Source organism: Aspergillus ambiguus (assembly GCF_047715705.1).
Source record: "Aspergillus ambiguus strain CBS 117.58 unplaced genomic scaffold BDV59scaffold_2, whole genome shotgun sequence".
In the NCBI taxonomy this organism is placed as follows: Eukaryota; Fungi; Ascomycota; class Eurotiomycetes; order Eurotiales; family Aspergillaceae; genus Aspergillus; species Aspergillus ambiguus.
The window spans coordinates 758,632-778,772 of record NW_027395515.1 but is presented as its reverse complement, the minus strand read 5'-3'; the positions used below and the strand labels follow the sequence as shown (position 1 = coordinate 778,772).

The 20,141-nt window shown below is 47.3% G+C and overlaps 5 protein-coding genes and 2 non-coding genes across 7 annotated transcripts; 4 read left to right on the top strand and 3 right to left on the bottom strand.

Moving 5' to 3' along the window:
- Positions 1-184: 184 nt before the first annotated feature.
- Positions 185-311, top strand: BDV59DRAFT_t30. Its single transcript has one exon. It is a non-coding gene; the product is annotated as a tRNA-Sec (tRNA).
- A 2,933-nt stretch (positions 312-3,244) lies between these two features.
- BDV59DRAFT_208431 (purine and uridine phosphorylase) lies at positions 3,245-4,129 on the top strand (the record flags this gene model as incomplete). The annotated part of the gene is made up of 1 exon (XM_073695205.1): positions 3,245-4,129. One exon carries the CDS (start codon positions 3,245-3,247, stop codon positions 4,127-4,129), a length of 885 nt encoding a protein of 294 aa, XP_073552445.1.
- Positions 4,130-8,417: 4,288 nt separating this feature from the next.
- BDV59DRAFT_197957 (inorganic phosphate transporter) lies at positions 8,418-10,422 on the top strand (the record flags this gene model as incomplete). The annotated part of the gene is made up of 6 exons (XM_073693052.1): positions 8,418-8,596; positions 8,651-9,078; positions 9,130-9,811; positions 9,860-9,946; positions 10,002-10,156; positions 10,214-10,422. The coding sequence occupies 6 exons, from the start codon at positions 8,418-8,420 to the stop codon at positions 10,420-10,422; spliced, it is 1,740 nt and encodes a 579-aa protein (XP_073552444.1).
- Positions 10,423-11,630: 1,208 nt separating this feature from the next.
- On the top strand, positions 11,631-13,297 carry BDV59DRAFT_208424 (uncharacterized protein; the record flags this gene model as incomplete). Its single annotated transcript, XM_073695204.1, has 2 exons — positions 11,631-11,777; positions 11,881-13,297. 2 exons carry the CDS (start codon positions 11,631-11,633, stop codon positions 13,051-13,053), a joined length of 1,320 nt encoding a protein of 439 aa, XP_073552443.1. The 3' UTR covers positions 13,054-13,297.
- Positions 13,298-13,482: 185 nt separating this feature from the next.
- Positions 13,483-14,046, bottom strand: BDV59DRAFT_197955 (uncharacterized protein; the record flags this gene model as incomplete). The annotated part of the gene is made up of 3 exons (XM_073693051.1): positions 13,483-13,778; positions 13,832-13,870; positions 14,016-14,046. 3 exons carry the CDS (start codon positions 14,044-14,046, stop codon positions 13,483-13,485), a joined length of 366 nt encoding a protein of 121 aa, XP_073552442.1.
- Positions 14,047-14,507: 461 nt separating this feature from the next.
- Positions 14,508-14,581, bottom strand: BDV59DRAFT_t27. The gene has a single exon. It is a non-coding gene; the product is annotated as a tRNA-Asn (tRNA).
- A 2,037-nt stretch (positions 14,582-16,618) lies between these two features.
- On the bottom strand, positions 16,619-18,874 carry BDV59DRAFT_168279 (uncharacterized protein). The gene is made up of 2 exons (XM_073688051.1): positions 18,718-18,874; positions 16,619-18,612 (listed from the first exon to the last, which is right to left on the bottom strand). The coding sequence occupies exon 2, from the start codon at positions 18,263-18,265 to the stop codon at positions 17,006-17,008; it is 1,260 nt and encodes a 419-aa protein (XP_073552441.1). The 5' UTR covers positions 18,266-18,612; positions 18,718-18,874; the 3' UTR covers positions 16,619-17,005.
- Positions 18,875-20,141: the final 1,267 nt, after the last annotated feature.

Here is a 20,141-nt window from a genome sequence, read left to right as displayed (position 1 = left end):
TCTTTCTACCTTCACTAACACCATAGGAAGAGGTCCTTTCAAAGGCAAGGCCAATCTGTCAATGGCGTTTCCTTCCAGGTGTCGACGTGGGAAAACGCCGGCCCAGGGACTGCCGTGATCTTGATTATGGCCAGCATAGTGGCGGCTTCCTCGAAGCAGTCTGGGCCGCTGCCGGCCAACGCACGTCTCTGTGGCGCAATAGGTATGTGCAAATGAATTCAATCAACATCACATTAGTACTAATAAACTCCCCAGGTTAGCGCGTCTGACTGTTAATCAGGAGGTTGGAAGTTCGAGCCTTCCCAGGGACGTTCATTTTTTATATCAGTTATTTTTTTTTATATTTCTTTGGTGCTGCTTTTTATACCTGGAGAATATGACCGGGATTGGTATATTGAGCTACCTATGGGAGAGGCGGATCAATCAATACTCCATAGACGGGGATGAAAATATGAGCCCTTTACACACCTGACTGCGAAGCCGACGAGTCAGATCTGGAAGGCTGTCAACAACGGCTGTTAGTTCTCCTACAGTCCTCTCCTCCACCTCTCGTCATACCATTTGCAGTCTATTGCTGCTAGAAGATACAGAAGGCAGACCAGTGCCTAGCAATGTGGCGGACGGGCCAACCACCACCCCTGCGCCCAGTATATCGAGGCGAAGAAGGGAGATACGTGCGACGATTTCAGAAAGAAAGCTGCCCGGAAGATCAGCGAGGAGGCCTTTTTATTCTTGAATCAGGGTCTCAATGCCAACTGTACCAATCTTATTGCGGAGCGAAGCTACTGTGTCCAATACGTCGGTGCTCGTCCTGGGTTTGTCTCCATCATGATTCCTATATTTGCCACGAACCGGACTAACAGTATCAAGTGGGACTTCTTTGCCCCACTGAACGGCTTCCAGCTCTCCTTGCCGTGCCTTGGGGACTATGCGGACCTATCGCCCACTCCCTTTGGTGATTCCGCAAGTGCAACTCTCTCGTCCTCCAGGCCAGCGTCGGTCTTGAATGATGGATAGCCGAACATGGGTTGGGTGAGAAAGCATCTAGCAGCATTTGGTATTTCGCAAGGATGCCCGTTTCTTTACCAGGTAGTTATCTTCCACCATTTACCCTGTATTATTGGATCGCACGCTTGGAGAGGGTAATATTCAGTCAGTTGTTTACTGGACGAATGGATGATCGTCTCCCTTTGGGTATAACCTAGTGAATAGCTCTCACTGAGATCAGCAATGTCTACATTTGACCATGGAATTTCACACTATATACAGGAAGATTTCGACGCATGAACGTACTGTAACATGAAAGAGTCGAGACCAATTCATCCAAAGTAAATTGTCAGCTAGACTGGACAGCGTTGACATATGAGCCGAACATGGTTGAGGAGATGGGCTCTCTGAGCCTGTCCCAGAGGCAACCATGTCGTTCCATCCGCTTGGCCGCAAAATCCAGCAAGGTTGGCCCCTCAACACAGCCGCAACGGAGAGGTCAAACAGCCACACAGGAACGCACTTCTCGGCCCCGAGCAGATCAGTTTTGTGTCTATAACAAGGGCCCAGAGGGGAAGGCTCTGGCCTTCATAATTGAAAAAAGGCGCCGCACAAGATCTCTCTAACTCATATCAGGGCTGGACTCCAAGACATGGTCCTCGATGAGGTCCTTCATTTGCAAGAAGGAGAACCTCCGGAGGACATCTGTCGTCGTACTGTGGCAGCATTCGTTTAACGACTCAAGCATTCAGAATCCGCTTCTGATAGGCTGAGACAGCCGTCACAACGGTATAATAACCGTGTATGATTGGTTGTAGTGTAAGAGAGCTCTTCTTGTAATAGCATGATAAGCGAAGACATTAGAATAGATAGATATAATACAGGCTGAGATTGTTCTATATTCTACGCTGTTGTCAGTAGATGGGCAGAAAATAAGTACTGTATTATTGATTTTCTGTATGAATTAACCTCGATTCTGACTGCATTACTTTTAGTTACAGAAAGACTAGCTAGAATGAAGTGTCTCTGAATCTCTTTGCTGTATCTGTGATGTTCCATAGAGCTGAGGTAGGCTTGAAACTCATGAATTCTTGGCATAGTAAGCAGCGGCTCTAAAGTCCGACATAACTTATTAGTAGTTAACATGCAAGGCATATCTCTGCCGTCATATCCTGCCAATGACACCCAACTTTAGTTTAACTAAGTTTGTTATACAGTATACCTCATATGCGACGGTCATTCCTCCAACACTTCCGAAGAACAACTGGTTGAAAATTGTCTACTCCGGAGTAGGGAGAAAGCACTCACTGCCCCTCAGGAGTTTGGGGATAAGGGGTTCGCAATTCCCTCGGACGAAGCCGCCATGCGTCGTAATTAGCGCCCATCCAGTCGGGCACACAGAGCCGGTCAATAACCAGCAACTCAAAGCTACGAGTAGCCCCTGGAAAGAATCTCCTCTAGCGGTGTTTGCCAGCTCCCCTAAAAAAAGATCTTATTTCAGTAGCATTATACCCTCCTCATAAACAGCCGGGCATCCTGGCGTGCTTCTACGTACTTAGAGCGGAGCAAGATTTAGCGTGACAGTTTGAAGAGCATTCTTTTTGATTTGGCTCTACCGTACAGTCTGTCCCTAGCAGTTTTTTCTCCTCAAACCATGACATACAACGTAACAATAGCGTTTCTCAAAGGTGGTAGGTATTCTGTGAATCAGCCCCGGAAGTAGTTTATGTGCTCTGAGGTTTTATATGCCTTCGGGCCCGTCTGGGTTTTTTGACCCTTCATACAGGCCATTACGATGGGGGAACAAAAGGCCAAGAAGAGAATGTCCTTTCCGTGGTGTGAAGTATTTGCTGTTTTTGGTGCAACATAAGCTAGTTAAAGCATCACTCGTCAGCACAGCCAGGCCAAGTTCATTGGGAGGTGAAATTGTGACGCACGAAACAACAAACCATGAACACCATAAATATCAGGCCAATTGAAATCATCGTATGGGGCAGATCCTGGCGTCCAGGGGCTGAGGCTAGCGCATGTCCCCTTAAACCCCAACAACTAATTTTGCGAGGCGCTTTGACCTTTTTAACAAGTTATTTAGAGGATCGAAGTCAGAATCTTCCCTGAAAAGTCCTTGTCTTATCGGTCAAGTTCTCTCACCACTCACTGCTTGTGGCCAGCGCCGGAAAACGCCAAGTAGCCTTTGAACAATCTGGTTCGTCTTTTGTTTTACTCTAATCTGGCTCGTTATCATTTTGGACTTCAGATGGCCGTGCCTGGGGTCCGAGACTACACAGTAGGCTGGGTGTGTGCCTTAAGTACGGAAGCCGTTGCTGCGAGGCAGTTCCTTGATGCAGAACACCAACCGCTATGTTACCAGGATCACCAGGATAACAATTCCTACACGCTTGGAAGGATTGGGAATCATAACGTGGTGATAGCAGTTCTACCAAAAGGTATATATGGCAACAATTCTGCAGCTGGGGTCATGAAAGATATGCTGTATACCTTCCCCAACATCCGGATAGGTCTGCTGGTCGGCGTTGGTGGTGGAGCCCCAAGTGAGAATCATGATATCCGGCTGGGAGACATCGTTGTCAGCACGCCTGAAAACGGAATTAGTGGTGTCATCCAATACGATTTTGGGAAGGAGACGCAGGATCAAGACTTTAGGGTTACAGGCCTTGTGAATCACCCTCCGAATTTTCTGCTGACTGCTGTGAGCAAACTTAAAAGTCTCCATGACAGTGATGGCCATCAAATAAATGAGATGGTAGATCATGTTTTACAAAAGAGAAGAACGCTACACCAATGTTATGGCCGTCCAGATCCTAAAAGTGACAGACTGTATAGGCCTGAAGTGGTACACCCTGACTACAATAAAAGTTGTTTGGCTGTCTGTGGGACTAGTCGGGAAAAATTGATAACACGAACTCCAAGACGCATAAATGGCAGCACGCCAGTCATACACTATGGTGTGATTGCATCCGCGAATAGGGTGATAAAGAATGCTTTATTTCGGAATGTTTTATCTGCAAAATATAACATCCTTTGCTTTGATATGGAGGCTGCTGGGCTCTTGAATCACTTTCCCTGTCTTGTTATACGCGGTATTTGCGATTACTCAGACTCCCACAAGACCAAGGAATGACAGGGATATGCAGCAATGACATCTGCTGCATATACCAAATGTCTCCTTTATCAGATTCCCCCGTCAAGAATGGAAGCGGACAAAAATCATTGTGAGACGCTTCATTGCGGTGAGTATCCCAGAGTTTCTTTGGCAAGCAGCTGAGCCAACCGTTTATGCTGACTTGGTCTTAGACAGTTCTCGATCAAGAGGCTCTAAGTACGAGACTCCAGTCTATAGTGACCGTGGTCGCCGTTCACAAGACCAAGCCATAGCTGACTCGCTCACATCTGTCTGCTATCCTGCGCAGCAGAGTCACGAGACTCTAGTCAAGACGCTGCTTGGCAGGATTGTTGATCTTAGTGCAACTACCGAAAATGATCAGACTCCACTGGCATGGGCAGCTGAAAATGGTCACGATGAGATTGTGAAATTGCTGATTGACGAAAATATAGATCTCGAATCTATGGATAAAAACGGCCGAACAGCGCTCTCATTAGCGGCGGGAAAGGGTCATGAGACGGCAGTGAAATTACTACTTGACAAGAACGCTAACACTGGATGCAAAGATCAATATGGTTGGACACCTTTGGCATGGGCGGTAAATAACGGGCACAAAAGTGTGGTAAAGCTTTTTCTCCACACGGATGGCAGCGGGGTCGACCTAACAGACAACACCGGGAGGAGTCCTTTATTTTACGCAGTAATCAATGGAGACGATGAAATATTCAGACTGTTACTGTCACACAATGCTCAACCAGATCGAAAGGACCTCTACATGTCGACGCCATTTTCGATGGCGGCAAGGCATGGGCATGGGAAGATTGTCTCCATACTACTTCTCACCGGTGCTATTGAAATGGACACCGCAGATGTTTTTGGTCGGAGTCCAGGCTGGTGGATGAGGAAAACCGGGAATTCCTCTATGCTCCGACTTTTCTCTCCATTCATACGAACAAGTGATAACTTGGATTGTCTGGACCAGGCCCCGGGCATGGAAATTTGTAACAGGTCTTCTACATCCTGTGACGTCTGTACCCTGAAAGTTATGCAAAACGATTCCTATCGTCATTGTCAGTCTGGCTGCAATGGGGGAGATTTTGATATCTGTCAAGATTGTTTTGAGAGAGGTGCACATTGCTTTGATAGACGGCATAAGCTTCTTTTGGGGATGGCTTAGATGAGGAATAATAGTCCGTGGTCAACATAGTCCGGACTGCATTGTTTTTTTAAAACCAACTGTTGGTAACCTTTTGCTGGATGTCCGAAATTCACTTAGAAAACGATATGCATCATCAACCTCCACAGATGAAAGTGCCGATAGAGATTCTACTTATCTAGCGTAATACCACGTTATAGCCGGCATATGAACGTGCCGAAAATTCAGCACGACCAGCTGAAAGTTAATAAATACAGCCTCACCTAGCTTGATCTTCTGAGCCTAATTGGCAACATAGCATTTCCACAAAAGTTCGATGGAGTTGGAAATTCCTTGGCCATGACTTTAAAATTAGACACTAACCCTAGAGACCATGCGGCCAGCCATTCTTAACCAGGTAGATTACATTAAGCAGAGTTAGCTATGGAGTAAGTTTCATACAGTACTGTAAGGATATGGTTGTCTAGAAATATTTCAGTCTCTTGGCGTCCTGGCGCGGCTGGCACGGATCTGATATTGACGATGGCAGGATGCGAGAAAAGCGAAGCTTTTTAGCGGCGTATTTTCCGCTTGCAGTCACCTCTTGCTATCGATATGAGAGGGTCATCTAGGTGATGAGTTGATTATTGTTTAGTTTTTCTTTCTGGTTCTAACAGTAGGGCACAAGCTGGGTAGGTTTATAAAGACAATATGCGCTGCGGACGAAAATGGATGCAGTATTTAGCGCCGATTGTCGGGGTCAAATTATTATTTGCTTCATAATAGTAGATTCTACCAGTCGATCGTACCCGGAAAAGCAGGCATAGGAGACGGAACCTTCCGTAAAATACAGTATACCATACTTGCGCTTCACGAGACTCCTTTCCACAGTCCCGACGTGGTTCCTTTTCCGGCAGTATAGCCATATACGCAGCGTTGGATTCAATGTGAGTAACCAGGACATCTGCGGTAAACTACTTATACTCACAACAGCACATTGCAGATCAAACATCTACAATACAGGCGCAGGCTATTTTTCAAGATTTTAACAGAAGGTGTCAAATCGAAGGGAAGCAAGAGAAAATTCTCAAAGAACCAGTACAAGGCAGGTACTCGTTGGTATATCTTTCTATCTTAGATTAGTTATGGAAAGAGTAAATTCTTTTTATTTAAGGTTTGGAATAACCTGGAGCAAAAAAAAAATTAATAATTTAATTTAAAGAGAAGATATATATAGCTTTCTTTAATTATAATTTCACTCGCTGTCGCCTAAAAATTTAAATATTACGTAGAGCCATTTAGGTTAACAATATACTGTAAGGGGTTGTTGGCTCATACCATCTCATTGCCAATATAGCGTTCAGTAACACGAGGTTGTCCATGACGAGAAAAGGTTCGGATAGCAGCGGGGATTAGTACAGTACCAGTAAAGTCTTGCCCCAGAAGCCGTGGCTCATGATCCTTGGGCTATGTCGGACTCCTACCAAAATCAGCCACTTCTCCTGTCATGCGTTGCAGGCCAGCCCAATCCCAAGGCTTGCGGGCTTTAGCGGCGACTACCTCATTGGCATCCCAGAATTCTGCACGAGGACCGTTGAAAAAGATGTCGGCAATCCATCCCTTGATCGGTTTCCCAGAGCCACTTCGCGGGAGTGTCTCATTCTTGGACAGAATTCGCAAAGCCGTTGGGATCGTATATGCGGGCAGAGTCGCACAGAGGTCCTCCCGAATACGTGATATAGTGACTCTTCCCGGTACCGTATGGAACCGAATGACTGCGGCACCACAGTAACCTACCGAAGGACCGGGCACAACGGGTTCAGAGACGTCTGGCAAAGAAAGAATGGCGTGCTCTACGGGAGGAACCAACACCCCATACCCGTTGTCGATGCGAATGACTGCCGAAGTGTTAGTTTCAGCCGATATATGCGAGAATGGCGAACATCAAGCAAACTGACTATCAGTGGAGGCACGGCCCTAGAATACATATTCCTCGCCAACACAGCGGGCCAAATCCCCCGTGCGGTAGAATCCATCAGCATCGATGGCTGCCCGCGTGGCATCGTCGCTGTTCGAATATCGTAGCATCATGCGGGGCACTTGAGTAATAGCTCACCATCCTGAGACAGTTTGAACTCGACTCCCGGGAGAGGCTTTCCGGTCGAAGACTGCCAACGCATTAGTCAAAGGAAGAGAAAGCAAGGCCGCCGTTCACAGGCCTCTATTGTCGAATTGTCAAGGGTTCTGCTAGTCCTGGATCAAAGAGCTCGCCGTCAAGACGACAAAAACAACTAATCTCATGGCGCAGCGGATGCTCGTGCTTACTTCGAGAACTGTGGTTAGGCGGAATTACTCGAGACAACTATCGACTATATCCAGACCCTACAGGAGGAAACTGAGGAGCTGAGAGGGTCTCGGCACGCGACTATTGACACGTGCTTTTTGGGAAGTGTAGCCAGTTGAGTAACTAAAAGGTCGGAAAGGTTCATGTTATTGAGTTGAGCTATTTTTGTATCGACCCATAGAGATGTTGTTTTTGTACCCTAGATCCCTGTTGTGGGGGCATGTAGTAATCGAGACCTTTCTGGACTGTCAGAGTAGCACATGAGCGAGCTGGGCATTTCGAGCGTTAGGCTGCAAGTCATGTGCTTTTTGTGGGCATGCGTGATGTCGTCTCACAGATTCGCTTGGATTCGTGTTGTCGGATATTTATGCCCTTCCAAAGCTCGGCCAAGATGTCACTGGGCGTCAGTACATGGGTGAAGATATTATATGTATTCTAGAAAGGCCTCCACCCCGCCTGCCCCCAGGGTTGACTCCGATACGCAGTACCAACTCAATAACAAGATATCAGAAACGTGTCAAATATGAGGCCATTTACTGGCTCGAGAAAAGTTACTGAACGAGCTGCGGCGTCCGAGCCAACAGGCGGAGGATCTTGGCATCTCTCAGCACTTTCGCGCTCCATAAGCGAACACGACATCATGAAACGATGCTCAGCAAAACTGGTGACGAGGCATTGAATGATATGTTCTATCAGATACGCCCATGTCCGTTATATCAGGCATACATACACCTATCCCCTGGCAGGAATTTCTCTCTTTTCCTTGACAACTTTGAGAACACAGGACATAGATCCCGAGTACTCCGGCTTGCCTGTAAACAGTCAACATGCCCACACTTTACCAATTTGACTACATTTTCGCACTGGGAACAATATTTTCGTTCCTGGACGCTTGGAACATCGGTGCGAACGATGTTGCTAACTCGTGGGCAACGTCTGTTTCTTCCCGGTCTGTCAAGTACTGGCAAGCCATGATCCTTGCCTCTATTATGGAGTTCGCTGGAGCGTGAGTTCTCCCGCAGTACTACTTGGCCATTGAGTATGAGCTCATATTTACCAGTATCGGTGTGGGTGCAACCGTCGCCGATACCATTCGTACGAAGGTCGTCGATGTCGACCTCTTCCAAAATAACGCGCCACTCCTTATGCTCGGAATGACGTGCGCCCTGGTAGCTTCCTCGGTGTATCTGACTATCTGCACAAAGATTGGTCTTCCGGTCTCTACTACTCATTCTATCATGGGTGGTGTTATTGGTATGGGTGTTGCGCTTGTCGGGGCCGACAACATTACCTGGTGGGGAGGAGACATCAACTCTGGTGTTGTCCAGGTATTTCTTGCTTGGGTTATTGCACCCGTTCTTTCTGGTGTTTTTGGCTCTATTGTCTTCTTGATCACCAAGTACTTTATCCTGTTGCGAAGCAACCCTTCTTTGAAAGCACTGTACACTGTTCCTTTCTACTTCTTCGTGACGAGCAACCTGCTTACCAGTACGTATCCCTAAGGGTATATTATCTGTTTCAGGTACTAATAAGGTGCAGTGCTGATTGTGTGGAAGGGTGGGTCTAGCAGAATTGACCTTGAGGGTGGAGAGATCGCTGGAACCGTTGTTGGGACGGGCGCCGTTGTGGCTCTTATTGTCACGATTTTCCTTGTCCCCTGGTTGTACCGCAGGGTAATCAAGGATGACTGGGAGATTCGTCCGTGGCACCTGCTACAAGGGCCTCTTGTCCTGCGCCGTGGTGAGGTTTGTCCTCGCCCTAATGGCGTGAGAACTGTCCAGGACTATTACCGTGGTCATAAGACAATGGAGGAGCTGCTGGCGGAGCGTGCCGCCGGCAATGACGAGGAAAGTGAAGATAACCTTGGTAAGGTCAGTCGTGGACCTTCCTCCGAGCATACGAAGCATGGCCCAAGTGCTCCTGTTTCTAAGGAGGTTGAGGAAGGCCATCCTGAGACAATTAACATTAGTGGTCCTCGCCCTGAAGGAGCCTGGTACTCGCCAAAGGTGATCCTCTGGGCATTGAAGAAGGCCCTCTTCCATGGTATCGAAAAGGATGTTGTCGGTCTCCAGAAGAAGCGCAATATTCTCACGAGAAACATTGAGGAGACCCATGCTCACGCTGCTCATTATGACAACAAAGCCGAGTATATGTTTTCGTTCCTCCAGGTCTTAACTGCATCCACTGCTTCTTTCACTCACGGTGCCAACGACGTTGCTAAGTATGCATTCATTTTCTCACAGTAATCCATTATGCTAACGGTTCCCAGCGCGATCGGCCCATACGCGACTATCTTCACTATATGGCATAATGGCAACCTTGACGGCTCCAAGACCGATGTACCTTACTGGATCTTGTAAGTCGTCTCCGCTTATCAGTCTCCAAATGGTTCGAACACTAAACCCGTTCAGGGCGTTCGGCGGTGTCAGCATCATCATTGGTCTCTGGACATATGGTTACAACATCATGCGTAACTTGGGTAACCGCATCACCCTGCATTCTCCCTCCCGTGGATTCACCATGGAACTTGGATCCGCGATCACCATTATTATGGCCACCAAGCTTAGTATGTTTCCATCCAGGGCTTTGACGCTACAAATGCCGGTCACTAACAGTATCTCAGAGCTGCCGGTCTCTACGACCCAGTGTATCACCGGTGCCACCGTTGGTGTGGGTCTCTGCAATGGTACTTGGAGAACCATCAACTGGCGCATGGTTGCCTGGATCTACTTTGGCTGGATTATCACTCTTCCAGTTGCTGGTATACTTTCCGGCTGCTTGACTGGTATTATCGTTAATGCTCCTCGCTGGGGTATGTCCTACAATGTATAAGTGCTATGGAATCCTATGACTCCATTGTGTCTTAAGCTGTTAGTGTATCATCCCATTTTGGGGTACCAAATCGTTCTTTATGTAATTAATTAGTCAATTTTTTTTTTTCAATCAGCAATCAGCAATAATCAGAGAACAGGGAGTATTCATAATGATGACGTGAAACATTTCGAGGGTAGAATGGTTAGGTGGATAGCAAATAAGAAATGTTATTAGTTATTACACGGGACACAACTTGGTTGATACAACCTCGAGCCAAAGACATATATACTATATATTGACTATTACGCCAGCTATACCTATATGTTATTATAGCATCGTTCTGTACTTAAATCAAGGCTTCAGACAGAAGAAAAATAGAGCCTTATATAAGGGATTTATACGGATTAGAATGAATCTATGCTGTAAATATCAAACTCTCCAGACTAACTAATCAACACTATGCCTTAATTTTCGAATCGGAACCTCAAATTGTTAATTAAAGATTAATCAACTTCTTTTCCTTATTAATGTTAATCTTTAGCATTACGGTTTTTAGTGAGGAAATATTACCTTGTTATCCTACTGTGCCCGGTAGGCATTCAGAATAAAAAGTCAGAAAATATCTTAGTAGACTAGCGCTGTCTGGTGATCTGAGAATGCCATAAATCTTAGGATATCTAGAGTTGCTCTTATGAACATCTGACCTTATGATATCTTTCGAGGGAGAAAGCCTATAAAATTCTTTTGCTGTGTTGGCGCAGCGCAGTCGCAGCGCGGTAACTATAACAGGTTTTTACTGGGGAGAAAAGCTATAGCTATTAGACGGAATAGTAGCTTGATTTATTCGGTTTTCCCCTGATGGCAATGCTAGGTTTTTGGGAAGTGTGACGGGTAAAAGTGGACTGCGAGTGGAGAAACAGGCAAAGGAATGATTGTTAGTTGGGGTGCAGTTTATTGAGGTTACTTGCTCAGGGCACTCATCCTTCCGCTCCCCTATACTCAGTGATCGCCTTAGACTGCTCAGATATACTCAGTGAGTAAAAAGCGGCGAAGGGTGAGCACCAAAACGGAGCCCATCGAGCCTCCTAGAAAATCAAGTACATATGAACGAGATGATGATCGGGTCTCCACCGGCGGGACTAACTAATTCATCTCCCCGGGGTATTTAAGCCTCCCTTGCCCCAATCAACTTGCCTTATTTCAGCACCATCTCTCCCTCCTTCATCATGACCACCATTCTTTCTCTCCCATCAGAGGCTCTTCTTCTCACGCTTCAAAGTTGCAACAGTTTATCCCATGTGGTCGCTCTCGCGTCAACATGCAAGCGCCTTCATTCCGTATACTCCTCCAACACGTACTCTATATTCTGCCATGTAGGGCCTCGTGATATCCCGGCTTTCAGCGATGCTTTGATGACAATGATTATCTCTTCTACCTTTCATTGTGTATTGGAGCTAGTGGTTAAGATATCTCCAGGCCCGTGCAACAAGGATTGTGGTGGAACACTTCCATAAGGGACAGCTTCCACCTAAACCTTTCCCACTCGATTCACTGAGCGCGGACGCACACAAAGTTTCCTTGGAGGAGATCCGGCAAATTCTCGACTGGGAGCACCTGATAAGGTGCATTGAAGAATTTTGCCTCCACAAAACTGAATGGGGCCAAAACTGCTATTTTCACGTAAAGCAGGAGAACAAAACAGCCCCTCCCCCGGAAAACTGGTTCAAGTGGCGGGAGAGATTCCACCGTTCGATGTATCAATCCTTCCTGATGGGTGCTGTGCTGTGCCGGGCATACCAGCAGCCGCTGGACCCGTCTAATAACGACCGCCCGGAACACTTTCTCGAGAACATCAACACTCGACTCCAGAGCGACGAGCCGGTGCTCCGAAACGATGAAATGGCCTATTTACTAAGATACCCGGTGTTCAACTTTGAGGCATATGAAGATCACGAGCCAATCTACGGACAGATGGCAGATTTTCTGGTCCAACAGAGCCAGCATCGAGCACGGAGCAGATCAACCGTTCCTGATTTTTACCCAGAGGATGCAATGCCTAACAACCTAGATCGGGTCCAGGCCAGTTTACTTTACGCCGAGACTGTGCAGTGTCTCCTGGCATCCATGACACTGTTGAATCACGAGGGATATTCTCCGATATTCAAGAATGATAACGAGAATCCTGATATCGAGAGCCCAAGCAGAAGGGTCACAATCGTGCCCTTGGGATCGTTCTACCCTGAGCAGATCGCGATGCCCGCTTCTGTGCAGGATGCACCCCAGACGCGTCTGCTCAAATCGCCGCTGCCACAGAAGATGGGCGAATCCTCATGGAATCCTTCCGCCCGCTTTATGAGCCTGTTTCTGGACATTATGCATTCATCATCCGGCCAGCCAAATCATTATGCAGATAGTTTCCGTACGCCGCCTCCTCCATTGCAGATCTTCCAGTTCATCAACCGAAAGTTCCCCGGCCTCCGATTCTCAGACGAAGCTTTTGATGTGGAGGACGTCGATGCTGCCCATACGCTGTTCGTCCATCATCCATCCGCCTCGGGCATCTACGAGGACGAGTGGCCTGATTTGATTCCATCAATTTTCGACACTCCGAATAGGGGCGGCGAATATGACGCTTACTACCTTGACTGAGACGCATCATCAGAGACCATCCGGCAAGATGTGGAGTCCAAGGCTGACCGGAGGACGCTGAGGATGCTTGCGTTAGTGATCGACATCGATTGATTTATCCGACCTGCATAGTAAATTACTGGTGACCGTCGTACTACCTATTCACTATTACTATTTCCTTAGTAGATTTGCCAAACTAGGTCGACAGCCATATATTACACTTACGCGTCCCTAGGTGCCTTGGCACTTTGTGATAGCCAAGATTACGAGGCTTTTAGTGCAACTCAGAGCATGTTGCTTTCAGGTACCACCCAACCAGCATTAATTCCATCATTGGTGTTATGTATGAAAACAGTGTTCGGGTGCCTAAGTCAAAGCACATGGGAATTATTGGCAGATTGCCGTCTTGAATTGTACAATCAACCCGCTTTAACAGACTAGGGCTATCCCTCACCAGACAGGCTTGCAATCGGCGGAATTCACCGTGCGAGGTCCATAGCAATACCGTTTATGGCCATCTGCTTCGACCCAGGTAGCATAGTCGATCTTTGCATCGTCGACCATCTTGAAGTCAAACTTGAAGATTGTCCAGTCGGGGTGATGCCCCTTTTTATAGGACTGGGGAGTCTGCGATTCAAACCATGCCCCCAGCGCGTTGTGGGAATCTCCTTGCGAATTTTGGTCAGTCCGGAATCCAGTGACTTTTGGCTTTCCCGGGTCATTGCACGATTGTTGCCACGGCGCACCTGCGCTATCGGTCAGACGCTAATATCGGCTTGCTAAAATCGAGCATACTCACAGCTTGTCGCACCGTCGGAGCCCCCCTCAATCCAGCTGGCTGCCGGCCATTCAACGCAGGTCAGAGACACGCCCAGCTGCTCCTATCGCTCTCTTTCGGTGCCGTCGGGCATGCGCTTTTTTGGTTTATGCTAAAATTTTTATACGGCCTTAGTGGCGGTGATATACTGAATAGCATAGCATACCTTTGCGATATACAATGAGATCCATAGACATTATTCTTTGGGGACCAAACAATAGCGTGGAGGGCACTTATTGAATCATTCGGAGAGTTGTCGTCCGGAATTGGTAAGGAGAATTAGATAAATATATAATATGGGCCCGAAATTTGTATACCTCTATTGTGCGAAATAGCGTTCTAGGCGTTTTGGTGCAACGGCGTACAACGGCGTACCAAAGGCTCTACCAACTGAGATAACATATTTCTCTTGGGCGTGGATGCTTATCATGACCGATGACGCGTTGCAAAGCCACCCCGATTTGCAACAAGTTAATTTGGAAGGCCACTTGTTTTTAATTGGCGTCAATTGCGGCATGTCACCTAACAGGACTAGTTAACTGCCGACCTAACTTACCCACATCTGCAGTTCTTAGAGAACATACGGTATTTGTGTACTATCAGCGATTACTAGGACTCTTACCAAAATCAACTATACTGAAGCAAAAAAAGGTTGAATCGTCCCTGGGAAGGCTCGAACTTCCAACCTCCTGATTAACAGTCAGACGCGCTAACCTATTGCGCCACAGAGACGAACTGTTGCTTTAGCGTCCGTCAATTTGTTACAGAATCAGGGCGTAAAATGTACGCTAAATTTGGAACTCAACTATCCTCCAAGTACCTCCGGGAGGGAGTACCTGTAGGTAAATATTCCTCCGCACCGCATATAGCCTTTCAGCACACGTAAAATTGGGTGTGCTATTTTCTTCATTTCTCTTGCTCTATTATTTTGTTTGAATTCTTCTTCTTAGATACGGGAGCCTTGGGGCCGAAGAGCCCAGCGCAACTATAGATAATAGGGCCCCAACTGACGCGACGCACTTTGCGCCATCTTCGTGGCCTTCGTGAGTCATAGTCGGCACCCATACTTGAATCCCACTAATTTCCACTGTATAGGAAAGTTGAAGGGAGAACCTATGTACATCCGCCCCGTAGTGCTAAGCCTGCTCCGACTGCTTCCCAGCGATGTTTCTGCTTTAATACAGGTAGCTACAACCGTCCGGAGGTCCAAGTAAAATAAAACCAGACGAACAAACATAACCAGGTGCTTACTCTCGCAGAGGTCTGGAAACGCGAGACACTTATCCTATGTCTGCCGCCACGCTCCCAGCTGCAATAGTTCTGGGCCCCTGTCTTATCTCAATATCCATAAATAGGTATAATATATTATATCTCCTAAAACTGTCATATACGACCATCACTCCAATATCTCCACAGAGGACTTTCGAGGATGTTCTGCGCTTAGTATAGGGCCTGTAGATGATAAGGCAAGGATACTATGATTTAAGAGGTAGTAACCTTCAGCAGCCATATCAAAGGCGGTCCAACTCAGCGACGGGTAAACTAGAGATAGATCTGTGAATGCTCACGATTTCCTCCTTGAAAGCGCCTAAGTACCAGCGGTCTACCAGTGTATTGACGACGTAGAAATGAGCCAGAATGGTTAGAGAAAATCCCTAGGTTAGGCCTGTTGCTCTATCGACCTCCAGTAAGCCAATAAAGATACAGGGAACTAAGCTAGGCTAATTTAGTACTGTAGCCTCTTCCAGATTGTACTAAATCTCGGCATTATCTGGAAATCCCAGCTCGTTAGCCGTATATTGGAACACAGAGATAACGCGTGAATAGATCCTTTGTAAAATGTTTATGGCCCCTAATAGTCCTTCCACTGCCTTCTCCGATGTATTTAGAGTGGAGGCAGACGTTAAGTGAAGTTTGCTACCGTCGGTAAATCGAAGTATAGGGAGGAGAGCTCTCAGATCTGTGACCGCTTAAAAAGCCTTTTGGGTGAATAACTGCAATAGAAGGGAGCATTAGCTAAGTTTAGACAAGGATAAATCAAAAGGAACGTCTTCCCAGTACTCATCGCTATAGAAGTATAGTACTATCAGCCGCAAGCAGCTGGATTTTAAGGCTGGCCAATAACCTTGTATTACTATTGACACCCTCCGGATTAAGTGCAGCCAGTTCACTTCGGGTCAGTTAATTGGTGGGAGAGCCTGCTTGTTAAGAGTCGGCGTATAGGGAAGAGAAGCCGGTTCAGTAGTCGCAAAGGCCGGATGTAGCTTGGGTACTTGGAGTGATGCATAGACGAAGATGACAAGAAGTAGAGAGCCTGCGTAAACGGCTTCGGCATTTACATTAGATAATATAGATACCTCTTTTCTGAAGTCCTACAGCCATCTCTAATAGTAATTCATTATGGACCGCAAATCTACCATATCCAAGTCATAATCCTTACCATAGGTAATTAAGTGAATACCGCCTAAGGCGATAAGTAAGTATATAATATAATAGTATCTACCGGCGAGACGGAGAATTACCCGCTACCAAACCATACTACATTTTTAGTAGAGAGACATTTCCTAGGCAGTATATAAATAGAAGAACTGTATCGACAGAAGCTCATCTATCTTCAGGTCAATATTTGCTTATACAGAAACACCAGACCGCCGCGATGTAGGCGTCTCCCATACCTCTAGGTAAGATAGAACGGGAGGGGGACTACTACCAATCTAAGAGCGTGGCGAATCTCGCAGCTCCTGAGAGGAGCTAATCAGCCTGATAGAAGTCGCTAGTAAATCAGGGAAGACACATGGCTCTTCGCGCGAAGAGTAGGAATCACGAGCACCAGTGGAGGTGCTCCGGGTCCAACTCAGAGTGGGTTTCCAGCGGACTGCAACAAATGGGCCATGAAACAGGACGGGAGGTACTGTCAAGACATGGCGGACGATGCAGGCATCTCCCTGGATTGCCTCTACCAGCTGAACCCGGCTCTTAACACGAAGAAAGGGGAATGTCAGGGACTGTTGGCCGGGGAGGCCTACTGTGTTGGAACGGCATCAGATCGATGTACCTAGTGTGTTTAATTAATTCCCGACAGATCAGTTGATATGCGGTTAGAGGACGGATGTGATAGGAGTAGTCGGTCGTTATATAGACTCGTTAGAATCCCAATTATCGGTGGGACGGGACCGGAAAGTCTCGATGTTTGGTTACAGTGTACAGCATGCCATCCTCACTGCTGATAATCTCCTCATCCTCGGTTGATATGAAAGAGCCATTCTTGGGGTCCTTCTGCGCCGCCCTCCACAAGTCCTCCAACGACAGCTCATCCGCATGCCAGCGTCGAGCAGTGTAGAAGTTGTCCACCAGCTGCCGCAGGCGGACACGGACATACCCTTGATAGCCACTGGTCGTATTGGTGCTCGGCTCGTAGTCGGGGTCAACCGCCCAGATCCACATTTCATCCACTCGCCCCCAGGAAAACAGCACTGATTCTGCAGACTCCCGATCTAGATATAGGAACACATTGCGGAGGATTCCATCCGATAGTCCATGTCCCATGTTGAGCTCCTCCTCTGAGGGCCCCCCGTAAATGGGATCAATTTCGTTTCTCGGATATAGGCGTTGCCAGCCCGGTGGCTGCGCCCGGAGCTGCTTGAACTTCCTACGCAGTCCGTCCAGGACCGCGGGGAAGCGGTCGTCGCCGGTCATCTCCGTCGGCCAAGTGGGATTCTCCAGTTGCCACATGTCACCGATCTTCCCCACCGCCTTTATAGCATTGCGTGACAGGTCGAGGGCTTCTCGCTGCTCGGCAATGTATAGCTCACGTCGATTGTCATTTATAAACTGGGGGCTCTCGAAGACTGCAAACCCCCATGGCCGTTTACCCTGGTCTTCGTCCCATAATTGTCGCAGCCAGGGCTTTCCTTTCTCGAAGATCATATTCAATACCTCCAATTCTTCATGTTCCGCCACTTGGGTCACCGCTTCCGCATCCTCTGACAATTGCTTTAGCACTCTCTCCAAGGCCTCATCTTCCCGTTCCTCGTAGAGCTGTTTCTGAAAGCGGCGCAGGCGCTCCTCCATATCTTCCGATACCTCGCCTAAGGCTGTCAGAGCGTCGATATAAGCGTCGAGTTCATCGTCAGTCACGCTAGTCCAAAAGCGGTTCTGAATCAGGTCATCTTCCTCCCTGCTGAGCTCCTTCGGCGATTCAATTGCCCTCTGGATGAGTTCCGCCTTGTTAAGCGTGCTAGCCGCAGCAATATTCTCATCCTGGAGGGAACGAGGGGGTAAATCCAGCAGCCGAATGCGATCTTCCGGACTCACCTCCGTGGGGCTATTCTCGAAGGCGGAGAAAGTTTCCAAGAGGTCGGAAACAGTGTCGAGGCCTCGCTGCACTCGGATGAAGGATTTGAACAGGTGCTCCATGGTTGGGATGTTGTTGGGAGTGGGAAGAATCGGGCGGAAGAAACCCAGAAGGACGAGATTTGGAGGGGCACTGGAGCGCTCCCACTTTTGGCCCCTGTTTCGGCGCGTCGATCGGTAGAATTGATCGAGACGGCCAGTGAGATGTTGCTGGATGGATAGTTTGCTCAGACCAACTTAATTCCCGATGTATATGAAGACGTGCGCATGATGCTCCAGGACATCGTTCACAGGACTAGTAAATCGCAGCTAGACCGGGCTAAACCCTTTTTGGACGCCCTGTTATGTCGGGCCACCGAAGTCCTATCAGTCTAGCAACGCGGTGATTATCACCATTAGGTTATGTTCTGCTGGAAGATAGAAGTCAGTACATACGACCATGGGGAGTGGAAAACAGGGCTTCCCGTCCACTCAGCTGTACTTAAGCCAGCATTATGAACGCAGTCAAACAATACCTGAGCCCTTCAGCCTTGCCACTTTGTGGGTGATGGACGCTAAACCACACGGTGAGTGCGGGTAAGCTGGGTGATATGAAAACCAAGGTGAGTGAGGTAAGCGAGTGGGCGAGTGAGATTAAGAGAGCTTTTCGTAGACATAAATACTCCAGGCTCTTTTACCTCCTCATCATATCACGTGACAATGTGTTCTGAACTGAAGAGGGGAAGAGACAAATAGAAGCCAGCTTTGTAAACTTAGGGAAGAACGAGGTGAAAAGTGGGGCGCAGGGCTTGCTTAGTATATATAAATCAGACCTTGCTTTTGTATTCTTCTGAATTTTATTACTACAGAAACTAATTATCTTAGGAACGACCAGCTTTTAATTGAGGCCAAGTCTTTATTGTAAGCTGACACATGCCCCTATAGAATCCGCAGAAGGTTATATCTCTCCGAAGGGCATAACTATAGCGTAAGCCCAACCAGTCTGCAACTAGATTACCAGGGCGGTATCCTAATTAGACCTTCAGAAAGCCAATAACATAGAGACGGCTTTTATAGCTTACAGCGAGATTCCTCCAGTACACTGAGGAATCACAAAGTCTACTGATCCTGAAGACATATCTATAAGGCAAGAATAGTGCATTTGTGCCGTATAAGAACTACGTTCTCTGGAACTTGAGTTCTCCATAGACCCATGTCTATTTCTATATAGGCCTCATAGAGCTCGACATGAACAGATGAGTCTGATCAGTGAATACGCTTATATTCACATGATTTTTAACGTTGAAAATCCAATTTATCTACTATGGGTATGGAACTGTCTATGATTATACCCGCCTCTATGCCCTATTAGGCCATCCATCCGTGCCATCGGTTACAACCTAAGAGCCAAGTCTTTGCTCCGCCCAATCCCATAGTCAGTAGTATTTGGCGGAATAGCACCAATGTCCTAAAGGCAATATAAGCGAGGTCAACTTCGCAGCAGGTTGGGTACTTACACCTAAAAAACTACATGTGAACAATGTCTTGTGTTGCTCTAGCCAATGACCTTCCAGGAGATATTGGTAGAAGCTGGACCTGTTATTTATCGATCGATATTGCATGCCGGATGATATGCGCACGTTAAGGGGCTGGTCAGGTAAAGCATCCAATTCAAATTGAACCCCTCTAGCGGATTTGATACTACTCCTCTCGCCTACTACATCGAGTGGTCCCAAATAGCCAACCCTTCCTATTCGCCTTAGGGTATAATAATACCCGAAGTCAGAAGCGCGATTGACTCTCCACTACTGTAATAGAGTATCGTCTTCTGTACGATCGCAGTCATGATGAATTCGATCAAAAGCACTAGCCGAACCAATGCCCTCGCTCTCTAGCAACCGAGCAATGGCTTGGGCGGCCACAACCCCAGTGGAGAAAGATCTTATCCTTATCTTTTTGG